At 38.1% G+C, this 12,970-nt stretch overlaps 1 protein-coding gene across 1 annotated transcript in view; it reads right to left on the bottom strand.

The window, feature by feature from the left end:
• LOC140150214 (uncharacterized) overlaps positions 1-12,970 on the bottom strand; it is a 38,050-nt gene that overhangs the window by 7,340 nt on the left and 17,740 nt on the right. Inside the window, exons 7-11 of the mRNA XM_072172220.1 lie at positions 11,335-11,625; positions 9,325-9,434; positions 8,646-8,710; positions 5,605-5,747; positions 1,624-1,761 (exon numbers count right to left, since the gene is read on the bottom strand). Of these exons, the coding sequence (XP_072028321.1) occupies positions 1,624-1,761; positions 5,605-5,747; positions 8,646-8,710; positions 9,325-9,434; positions 11,335-11,625 (747 nt within the window). The remainder of the gene's footprint in view (positions 1-1,623; positions 1,762-5,604; positions 5,748-8,645; positions 8,711-9,324; positions 9,435-11,334; positions 11,626-12,970) is intronic.

The raw sequence follows: 12,970 nt of genomic DNA, 5'->3' as shown, positions 1-12,970 counted from the left end.
TCGAGAGAAAGCTCGCTTGCCACAAAGCGTTAAACGGGTGGAGTCGGTGGGGTCCAGGGGCGAAGCCCAGGCGGGGGTCAAGGGGGCTGAGCGCCATGAAGCTCCTGGTTTTTGGCATATCAGTGTTTCCCAATTTTTGACTCTTCTTCCAGGTTTTTTGTGTCCGGGGGGCAGCTTGCACCCCCGGCCCCCACTGGTTATGCCACTGCTCCTATTTAGACCCATTTATACAGACATTAAATCATGACAATAGTTCAATGGAGTTTACTTATTATGATTTTATTAACTTTGTTAAAGAAATTCTCTAAATTTTGCTTACCTTGGTCAACGGGCAATACTTGTTAACAGTCGGGCTACGCTGTGAATTGTAGAAATATATCTTTCTCCGGTTCATAGTTTTATATTCGAAGCCGCATATATTTTGACGCCCAAAACGTATTCGAAGCCGAATATTCGCCTTCGAATATTCACTTTGAACCGGCCTTAACTGTGCCCCTCATAGCAGTCAATATTAATATTAATTACTATAAACAAGCTTTTTGCTCAAACTGTCAGTCAAAATGTCATTAACAAAACTTTCACCTGGACAATAAGGATCCGTCGAGTAGCACTCGGTACTATCTAAAATAATGACGATGTATGAGTGTTAAATCGCACCGGTGTCACATCATGGAGAATCGAATCTAATGAAATTTTCATATAAGGTATTTTCTTCATATTTTGAGAATTATGGTACAAACCTCCCAACAGACAGTTTTTATTAGGCCAGCCTGTACACGCGTAAGTAGTGTGTCGTAGACGGCGAGTAGTTATATACTTTCAATTAGTTATTATAAAAAAACTATCAATCAAAATATCACGAACAAAATTTTAAACCTTGACAACTAGGATCCACCGGGTTGCACTCGGGACTACACAAAATTGCTACCAAAATTAATGTGTGCAAGTTTGGTACTTCGGACTATGATTTTGATAGTCAAACACCAGTAAGCTCTATTATTGTGTAAAAGGTAAAAACATTTTCTCTAGTGTTGACTTTACACGCATAAGTATGGTAGGGTGTGTGGGACGGAGCACCAAACTTTGGTAATTGCGGAAAATAGGGCCTCTGAACTGCAATTTCAATATATATCTTTGTGGAGCTCTAAGAGATTCCACAGCTTTTTTGAACTTTGAGCCAAAGAGTTACAATTGTGGGAGTGTTACTCAAGGTGAGGCTAAAGAACCGGAAGATGATCCGCAACAAATAGATCTTCAGAACTGCCGTGGAGCCTGAAAAAGGGAACCCTGAACGCTCAACCATACCACCTTTACATGTGAGTGCCTCCGGACTCTTACGTTAAAGGTTTCAGACGCAGGAGTTTCAAAAATGGTGTTATTGTGCAAAAAGTAAAAAGTAGTCCAATACTTATAAATTCATATTAACGCCTAATTTGACAGTTTTGATTCATTATTCACGCTTACATAATTTTGATGTATGTGTGTTATGCCTTCATTTGCAAATATCATTTATTTATACACATAACTGGTTAGCAGACGACGATAGACAGTTGCAACTAATTATTCATAAAACAGATTTTTTTGGTTAAAGCTGCCAATCAAAAGATCACGTAGAAATATTACCTTGACAATGAGTATTTGCAGGCCATTCATCTTCACCACCAAGGCAGTCTTCAAAACCATCACAAACAAACGTCATAGGTATACATTCTCCATCTCTACATCTCAACTCATTATTAGAACATGGCATGAAAGTATTATCTATAAAATTTTAAAAAAAAGTTTGGTTCTGTCCTTATTTGATTTCTTATGTCTAAAACAAATATAATCACAGGTCACAGGCTGTGTAATACAAATCTGTACGGGGACGGGTGAAACAACCGGTTTCTTTTTTGACCGTGCAAAAAAATCTTCACCCTTTTATATATTCCAGATATTGGAACATCCGAATGTAAACTTTAAAATGTTTAATCACGTGATGTGAATTCAACGAATCACAGGACCAGAAATCCCAATATTGTTTTTAGGTGTTTGAAATTGCGTCTAGAGAAATTCTGGGAACACTCTCTGCCGATAGTTGTCGAACTACATCGTGCATAGTACGTCTGATCTCAGCGAGAAATGGTTCAGATTGTGTGACCGCCATTTGTCAAGTGATATAACAGCGTCCGTCGTACGTTTTGATCGAATTTGCGATACCGTCCATCACTAGTCACGGTCTTAATGGTCTTAGACGTCTAAGAATAATCTTAGGCGTTTAAGATTTCATTGGTCAATAATTAAATACGCCTAAGATGATTGGCTGTTGGGATTTCTGGTCCTGTGATTCGTTGATTTAAGTCTACCGCGAATTTCTTAGACGCCTAAGAATGCATCGTAGACGTCTTAGATTGTATCTTAGACGTCTAAGGTTAGGCGTATTATCTTAAGCGCATTTTGAAGGTATATATGGCGGAAACCTTCTAAATACGCCTAAGATAATACGCCCAACCTTGGACGTCTAAGAATTTGGCGGTAGACTTAAATCAACGAATCACAGGACCAGAAATCCCAAAAAGCCAATCATCTTACGCGTATTTAATTATTGACCAATGAAATCTTAGATGCCTAAGATTTTACACGACTAAAATTTCTTACACGTCTAAGATTAAATTGTAGTGATGGACGATATCACCAATGTGATATCTTGCAAAAACACCTTGGAGGTCTACTATTACAGATAACATGCGCAGTGTCGATCGTATAAAAGTACAGAGGGATCAGTTCAGTTCAGTTCAGTTTATATATAAGTTACGAATATTGTATTCACTATTATCAAGGAAGTGCCATTATAATCCGGTAGAATTATGGCAAATTGCCGCCCCATTTTGTATCAGGTACATGTTGACAAATAACACAATCACCAACCAAGCCAACACAGCCTGCAACATCAGCTACACCTGCACTCATAGAAATGTTGTTGGCGCAATTCAAAAGGAGTAAGTTTGGACAACTCAAAAATAGTGTAAAAGTTGCCAAAACAAAATTCATTTTAGTTATCCGAACTTAAAAAATGCTGAAAGAGCTCAAAAAGTTCCGTCAACTAATCAACTTTGTTGGCATTACTTAAAAAGTTGATGTAAGTCGTTGCGTCCACTTTTTAAGTAATGCCAACTTCTGAATTCAAGTTCAGGGAACTTAGAAAAATAAACAAGGTTCAAAGAACCAATTGAATACATGAATACAAAACCCATCCAAGTCCATGGGAAGTGATTTTGAGAGAAAAACCTGTGTATCATTTTAAATCCTTAAGTTAGATTTACCTGGTCAATATGGTAAGTTGTACGTGCAAATAAGTGAATTAAACTGTATAAAGTATGACGATTAGCATTTCAGGGACTTTGTAGGGTTCATTTTAAATTTTGGACTTGTGTGGTTTTTTTTATCATATACAAAGACAACAACGTTGGAATGAGATTACCACTAGTAAGATAATACAAAATAAAGCACACAGGTATGTATAATGTTGATAAGCATTCTGCCTTTATTAAACCCTTTTTTTTTCAAAAGTCACTCTCCAGCAATGAATGTGTTACAAGTGGACTTTTATACATACTGGATTTCAATCACAAGTTACAAGACTCAAATCACGGAATTGGGTGGTTCTTTCATACATGCTATTTCTCACATGCTCAATAGACACAGATGATGAATTTGAGTTGTTCTTTCATACATATGACAGGCCTATGTATAGCAACAATTTCCCATGCTTAACTCATTTTGGCCAACGTATGGACTTGGGTGGGTTTTGTATTCATATATTCAATTAGTTTAGTTATTGTAACTCAACATGTAAGTTGATGTAACTCGTTCATATTAAGTTACTGGTACTGGTATTGCTTTGAGTTATTCCAATTTGGTACTTTGTTACTTAATTCACGTAATTGGATCATATTGGCACAATTAGCAGTATTCAAATATTTATTTTTGTAATCAGTGCAAAATTTTGTATACTATAGCACACCTCTAGAAAATTAATGCTAACCTAGGCTAGTTTCATTTTCTGAGTTGTAACAACTCAATAAAGTAAGTGCAAATGAGTGCGACCAACATAATAATATCGAGTCAGCGTTACTCAAAATTGTACGCGTTGGCATTACTCGGAAAATTGACAAGATTAAAATGTTTCAGCCAGTGCTGCACACATTTTTCAGCATTCTCATTGTAAACTGCTAAGTCAGCAGTTGTGCATGTTTGCTCCAGTTGAGGGCAACACAGTAAGTGATCCATTGTTTGTGGTTCTGTTCCACATTCGCAGGTTACATCTGTGTTCTTTCGATATCCCCATTTGCTGAGGTTGACTTTACATCTTCCTACACCAGACCTTAACCTATTAAGGCATTTCCATTCAACCCAACTTGCATCTGCACCAGGTGGTAGTTCTTCGCCAACAGGAATATTCAAAATTGGTGGGTGATTTGTAGATCTCTCCTCCCATTTTGCTACTCTTTACTGTTGGCTGATGTTTCAAGTGGAGTTACACTTTTCAGGAAGCTATCTCTGGACTTTAGACGACTTTCTGGGGGGACATGCCCAAACAGGGGATGTCTTACATCAGTGGCTTGGCGCTGGCGTTCTTTCATGCTTGCTACGTTACGTCTAACATCTGGTGGCGCTATACCTGCTAGAGTGTACAGGTTCTCAGTTGGTGTTGCTCGAAGACATCCTGTTATCAGGCGACAGCTAGCATTCAGGGCTGGATCCACCTTCTTTGCATGAGGCGATCTCTCCCATACAGGGCATGCATACTCTGCTGTTGAGTAGCATAGAGCCAAGGCCGTTGCCTTCAGAGTGTGAGCACTTGCACCCCAGCTTGTTCCGGTGAGGTTACTCAAGATGTTGTTTCTTGCACTGACTTTCATCTTTGTCTTCTCAACATGAATATAGGAGAGACACCTATCCAGAGTAACTCCAAGATAGACAGGGTGTTCACAGTGTTCAAGCGCTGTACCAGACCAGGTGACCTTGAGATGGCGCTTTGCTTCACGGTTGCGTATTAAAATGGAAGGCACAAACCTGTGTCTTTGATGGGTTGGCTCTATGAGTGTGGGTATGGCTAACAACCGGGTCAACAACAACAGGCGCCAGTGACAAGTGACACCGGCCTAAACAGCTAGCGTCCGTCGTACATTTAGATCGAATTTGCGATACCGTCCATCACTAGTCACGGTAAATGGTCAATCTTGGACGTGTAAAACAATTTTAGGCGTCTAAGATTTCATTGGTCAATAATTGAATACGCCCAATATGATTGGTTGTTTGGGATTTCTGATCCTGTGATTCGTTGATTTAAGTCTACGGCGAATTTCTTAGACGCCTAAGATTGCATCTTAGACGCCTAAGAATGCATCTTAGTATCTTAGACGTCTAAGGTTAGGCGTATTATATTAGGCGTATTATCTTAGGCGTATTTTGAAGGTATCCGACATCCATACACCGGTGCCCTTAAATTCGGCTAAAATCACTTCATCCTCCCCTTTTCTCCTGCAAACATTGTTCTTGCCCATCCACGCTTTTGGCCTGCCAACAAATGTTTCCCCATATAATTCATCTCCAGGAACTTACCACCATTGTCCATTGATACAGATCCACGAAGCAATCGTAGATGTTCAATAAAACCTCTTTCTTCTGTCATTCTTTCGAGAAAAGTAAACGGGTCCCGCGGAACGTTCCAAAAGCAAATGAATTCCGTAATCACACTACCTTCCCTGAAAAAAAAAGAACATGGTTCAATGAACGCCCGCGTGAAAAAAACAAAAACAAAAATAATAACAACAACAGCACCAGGGTGGGTTCAGAAGGGGATCAAAAGCATGCAGTCAGCATATTTAAGTCCCTACGCCCACCATTCTCGATCCGCCTCCGACCATCATCGCCAAAAATCAGCACCAAAAACAAAACCGACACTACCACCACCGCTGCCACCACCACCACCACCACCACCACCACCACCACCACCACCACCACCACCACCACCACCACCACCATCACCACCACCACAACCACCATGTCTATTGCCACTTAATTTACCGTACCGGTATTTTGTTTCTACAGATAGAATACTACTAGTTTGAGTATAGTTTATTTGTCATGTTACCTGAAACTATGACTTGTGTCGATTAAAAGCATGCAAAAACAGCCTATTTTAGCCAGTTATAGTCTCTACGCCCCTAACTAACCATAAAAGCGCAATTATTTATAGCACGCTACGCACAGACAATCCACACGCACATCACGCTTAATATTATATTTAGGTGGTCGCTGACCACTACGGCCCCACATCATTACATAACAACGACTCAGGAACTTTGCTGCTTAGAAGCGCACACCCTAGACCTTTCACAATTAATTTCCCAGGCAGGATCAGCTCACCAACTTTCGTACAGGGTACAACAAGACATCTAGCAGTAATAGGCAGGTCCATACCAGGAAAAGACTGACACTTTTTGTTATCAGAACCATACTTGGCACATATGTTGCTTGGGTAAAAAGGAAAAAAAGAAGCACACGGGCCATCTCGATTTTTTTCCTGAATCCAAAATGGCGGCCAAAATCCCCAAATTGAAATCCATAATAACACATGTCTACAGTCTTAGAATGTTATGGAACTATTTTATTTTACCTTTAAATTATATACATAATTGTTTAACAACAAAACATTGGAAATACCGGCTAACCATATGACCCAAAATAACAAACTCTATTTCACTACCTTTGAAAACAATTATGAAATGACACAGCAAATCCATGTGTCATTATGGTCATACCGTCATAGTATACAACTTCTTAAACTTCAAAGGTGCTGAAGCATATGATGATTAAAATAGATCTAGGGGCCACTGCAAAAGTGTATTTGAGTCTAAAATGGCGGCCAAATTCAAACGGGTCAATCCATGCTAGATTTTTTCATGTTACGTCAATCAAACAATTATTTTAGGCCTAATTAGTATTTCTCATTCATTTGAATTAGAAAGTTTCATGTTCAGTTATCATAGTTTTGTTCAATTCTCATCGCTTTGAAAGAATTCTCATTTTAAATTTACACTAGTAACAGCAGTAATACCACCCACCACTATCACCATCGCTACAAACAATACAAAATCTGCAGCACCAGTACAAATGCTACCCACCTACCCTTCTGCCTATAAAATGTATTGATGGTATAAAGCAATGTCATTGTTTAGATATTATTTATTCAGCCTTTATTAAATTGTCTGATAAGTTTTAACTCCGTGTCTTAAAAGCAACTAAACGTTTGAGCGCAAGATGACAGGGGTATCGTGAGTGACTATCCGAGTATCACATAACGAAAGTTGAAGTTTTCATATTTTTCGTTATAATTTGTATTTTCCTCTTATTTTTTTCTTATAATAGAGTTCTTGGTGGTAACAAATAAACGAAAATGGTCATTTTGTGAATGCATTTCTGCACGCTCCATCACTAATAACAATCTTTTGCATTTTGCGTTTTGTTGAGTTGAAATCGCTGCTATGTTAAAATACTGTAAGAATGCGATATTTCCACTTCTGATTGAACTCTTGGAATAAATCTGCCATGCTACAATGGTAATGAACCTGGTGCATGTTGTATTATGTCACGTAAACAGCTTGCTCAGGAATGCATGGAATACGAGCTAAGTACGCTAATTTGGAACATGACATTCACAGGGGTACAAATAAAGGGAACATAATTAGATTATGTCATGCAAAGGACTTTATATTTGCATTACCTTAGATTTTTCAAAGATCTACATGGATGCTACTATAGTATGAATACTACATGCGATACCAGTTTCAACATAATATAATTGTCATATAATATAGTAGCTAAATGCACAGCTGAAAGAGTGCTCAATACCTAGGTAGAGCAAAAATACATAAATTTAACACATTTCCATGATATGGGTTGGTACCCTGGGTTTCACGTCCGTTTTCTACGGGCGATCATCAACCAACTGATTATTTCTTTTTTACACGGCTTGTTACCTTTCTCCTATGACGACAAGTCGACATGAGTTCAGATTTCTTATTTAAAGTGTTTTGATTATTGATGATTTCGATTTTCTCCTCTAAGCAAAGGTTGCATAACCCCGATTGACGCATCGATGTATTTGACCTTTTTACTATGTCCCATCGAATTTCAAAGTCCCTTTCCTCTTTCTTTAATTTCCATACAAACTTGGAAAGTTCTGTTTCAGTTGAGTATTTTTCGTGCCGGAATGATTTAGTATGATTATGGTAACGTGTTTTAAATGGGCCACCAGATAGGCCTACATATACATTTTTTGTGTCATCTGATGACACCGTAGCTTTGTATATTATGGAACTGACGAGGCCATTCCCACGGAGTGGACATGACCCTTTGACCCTACAATTGCACATTTTTTGGGCGTGGTTTCCTGTTTTTCATTCCTGATTACTCTGGTGTTGTGCGCTTTGATTTTGCTTTGCATGTTGGGCATGCAAGAGTAACTCATTTTTACTGTACTTCTGTTAAAGATCTTGTTAAGGGCATGACCACGTGGGAAGTGCCTGTCAATTAATCTTAAGAAAGTTTTTCCCACATTAGTTTTCACGACTAATGTGACAATATAATTGTCATGTTACCTGAAACTCATGACCTGTGTGCGTATAAAGTCCGACCCAAATTCCTCTGCCATCACGTTGTCCATCTGAAATAATTTTAAAACAAATATTTCGTTTCTATTTGGGGAGTAGTATACTGCGCCAATAAAGTATCCTTACACTTGGAAAAATAATCACAATTTCAAAACTGAACAATATTGGGAGAATTTTTTTTATAGATGCACTCTCTAACCTGCACATTTTAACACCACATTGAATCTAATGTGACCTCAAGAAGTAAAGTTACAAACAATTGAATAGACGAAGGTCCAGTTTTAAAAGTGACAAACTGGCCTATACAAGGCGCAAAAAGATTCCAACAAGCGAGACAAAGAGACATCACAGTTTCCTCAATAAAGCGTTATTTAAAGCAGTTTTTATTTAAGTTTTTGCTTTTCTGTACTTTTCATATCTTTCATTTTATTTGAATAGGCCAGTTTGTCACTTTTAAAACGGGACCTTCGTCTTATCAAATGCTTGTAACTTTACTTCTTGAAGTTACATTGGATTCAAGTGGTGTCATAATGTGCAAGATTGTGATTATTTTTCCAAGTGTAAGGATACTTTATTGGCGCAGTATAGATGTGAACAGAACTTAACTTATATCGGCGTGTTTACCATCGAAAAGGTTAGAATATTTGTTTTGCTTAAAACTTCATACCTCTGTTTCAAACTGAGTTGCCATGTTTCCAAATGCTTGAGATGTTGGATCAGTCAAAGCATCGTTAAATGGTTCATCCAATGTTATAGACGCAATCGTGAATTCATTTTCTGGAGAAACAAGAAATATCAAATAGAGAAAAATTGTTATTACATGTCTTTTTACATAATCAAGAACCTAGACGTAGGACAGTAGGCAGCGCTTTAGCGAGATGGTGAGAAAAAGTGTTCATAAAAACAAGCGCAGTAATTAATAGTGTGTCACGCACAGGTATAAATAGGGATAACCATCAAAATTTCATGTTGCCCCTATTGCTACAAAAGATCATTTTCTGGATAGAACTCATCAATAGAAGTATTGTGGTGGTTAAATGGTCAAAATCGGTCAAAAACTATTCGAATTATGAATTTTCAAAGTTTCCCATTCTGACCGGTCATTGGAACGAAATGAAATGACAAGGTCCAAAAATAGCAATTGGGAGCAAAATTGGCATAATCATATATTTACCTTTATATATTTCTTTATTTTAACATATATGCAAACATGAAACAAGCATATTGTGAAAGTATCAAAGGGGTTTCTTATGAAATGGCACTTTACTAGTCAATGGCATCAATTATTTTTTCAAACCGAGGCATTGAAATCATGCATTTAGAAAACATTTGGCAAAAATCATCCAAGATGGCCGATATGGCACAAAATCAAAATTGCACTAAGTACAGGTGAACTTTTTTTTTCACAACCAAAAATTTCAATGTTATTGGGTTTAATATGACCAATTAGTAGGTGTATGCAAAGAAAATCTTAAGTGTCATTGAAGGTCATTGACTCATTCACAACAATAGAGGTTATCCACTTCACTCATCATGCTCATGTGTGACTTCTAACAAAAGGTGCTGGTTCCCGTAGTATTCCTTATTCAATACAATTCAATGCATGACCTCGAAGTTAGCTGCATGACTTTCGCGGGCTATTTTGAAACAGTTATGGTTGCACATTCAGGTACTTCTTTTGAAAGTTCTAAACAAGGTATAGCCAGCAGCAAGTTGTAGATGGTATAGGCCTAAATATAAGAAAACGTTTAGGGTTGAAATCAGGTGAACATTACATCGAATGAGCACGAAACTTCACATTTATGTTCAGAAAGGTGTCTTCTTAGCATGATTCGAAAGGAGTATGGAAATTTCAAAGGGAAGCTGGTGATTTAATTTGTAACTCGATCTACTTGTTCAATTTTGTAACCTTTTTACAGAGGGTATGATAGAGGTATTACTGGCAACTCTGCCAAATTACAGCTCAGTAGGCCACGTTGTTCACCTGATCTTATTGACATGAATATTTTGTGCCATTCTTGAGCAGTGCTGAACTCAGCCACTGGCAATTAAGCGCACTGTGGCGATGGACCAATTTTGACTCGCACTTACAGGAAAATAAAATAAGTTATGTTGCTGTAATTTGCAAGATAGTTACAAAACATAATTGGCATTAACATCCCCAATTTTTACAGAAAAATTATGAAAAAAAAGAATGAGCTCAATTTAGAAATATCTGTGCAAGCAGTGCACAGTTGAGCTCCCTGCATGTCTATGGGAGTGTTCTAATGAAGTTGATGGTTCATTGGTCATCCCTAGTATAAACCTACAAGCCGCATCAAACTTTGCAGGAATTAGTTACATGGTTTCTTCATTTTCAACTAAAATTTTTTTTATTTCAAATAAAGCAATTTATAAACAATTTCAATTTTTTCACACTTGCGATGGGGTCACTGAATGGGTCTTGAATGAGCGCACATCACATAGTCAGTAAGCAGGTATTCCTTGTCCAGGGGAATTTTAAAGCTAGATTGATTATTTCATGATGAGGAAATACACAGACTACTTTGCTTCGCCATACACCTATGTACCAGGGTCTATACCAATTGATCTAATTTGACTTCATCATTGTTCATTATGAATCATAATTTTAAAGAAAACCCAGGAATTCTATTTTATCATCTGTGATTTTACTGACCTGTACCTCCTGTGTTATCACCTGAAGCAGGCGTATTAATAATATCTTCAGGTGCTTCAACCCCGCTGATAAAATTACCAGAGTCCATTATGAAACACCACGGAGCTGTCTTATAACCTCCCGGATTACGACAATAACTATGGGCACCAAGAAGAGGAAATCGCTCTTCAGTGTAGCCATAATTAGTCGCTAAATCGGTTGTCCACAACACGCAATCATCGCCAGATGTTGTTGTTTGAACACGTCCTTTGTAGTCTGCGCCATTGGAATTCACATAGCAACTACTTAGTACTAGAGATGAAAAGGAAAGTAGTATTGTCATAATTAAAAACAACAACCCGAAAACAGACCATGAGACCAGGGATCCATTTACATTTTAACAGTTCGTAAAGTTACGAATACCCACGTAACTTTACTAAGAGTCCCTGTTGCATGTTGTAAATCCCTATTACTTACGAAGGAAACCGTTCGTAAGTAAGTTTAGTAAAATAGATCTTCCGACTTGTCGTAAGTTACGAACATATCGTTGGCCATGTCTATCAGTATTCAAGTGGGCCAAGTCGACTGGGAAATTTCTCGGTCGTCTGGGTAAAACCCGAGCGACTGGTTGTTTTAACCAATGAGCGCAAATAACCCACTCGTTCTTATTTCATTCCACTCGAACGACATACTCACTAAATCGGACCGCACACTTTCAGTCTATGTTTCACTCGACCGGGATAAGAAAATCACACGCATTTTATTAAGATGGCATGATGGCAAATGAAGTTGCTGCATTGCCATACCTGTACACGCTCTACTACCTTATGATTATACAGCCATGCTAGTATTTTTGAGCTGTATATACATGGAAAAGGTATACACTTGGAATATTAATATTTATAAAATGTTGGTTCAAAATTATAGGAATAGGCCTTCTCAGCCTGCAGCACCCTGTAATTTCATCCATCCATGTATTGCATTCGACGTGTCTTATATAATTTTAAAATAACAATCTCACATTAATAAAGCGACAGTGTTTAGACAATTATCACTGCGATGCCTTTTGAAAATAATACAAATAACATGCTATGGGTAATCCCGCAAATATATTCACGTTCACAGTATTTTAATTCCGAGCCAGATAATGCTGTAGAGATCGGAATACCCGTGTAAACATTCCCCAGAACATTTATGGCGTGGCTACTACCGGTTATTACGGAAGCTTAAAAGTGCCACCGTAATCTGTAAAAAAGTCGAGATAATTATCCCGGTAAGCCGTCTTCCTAGTGACGAAAAGATGAGATTACAGGATCCTGGTTCTGGTCAAGTCGACTTCCTAGTGACCAGAAGATGAGATAACAAGATCCTGGATCTGGTCTAATCGACTTCCGACTTGACCATATCCAGGATCTTGTTATCTCATCTTCTGGTCACAAGGAAGTCGACTTGACCAGATCCAGGATCTTGTTATCTCATCTTCTGGTCACTAGGAAGTCGATTTGACCAGATCAAGAATCTTGTTATCTCATCTTCTGGTCACAAGGAAGTCGAGTTGACCAGATCCAGGATCTTGTTATATCATCTTCTGGTCACTAGGAAGTCGATTTGACCAGATCCAGGATCTTGTTATCTCATCTTCTGGTCACTAGGAAGT

The sequence above is a fragment of the Amphiura filiformis genome, chromosome 4, assembly GCF_039555335.1.
Source record: "Amphiura filiformis chromosome 4, Afil_fr2py, whole genome shotgun sequence".
Lineage (NCBI taxonomy): Eukaryota > Metazoa > Echinodermata > Ophiuroidea > Amphilepidida > Amphiuridae > Amphiura > Amphiura filiformis.
The sequence above is the reverse complement of the archived record's forward strand: the minus strand, read 5'-3'. Positions and strand labels throughout refer to the sequence as shown.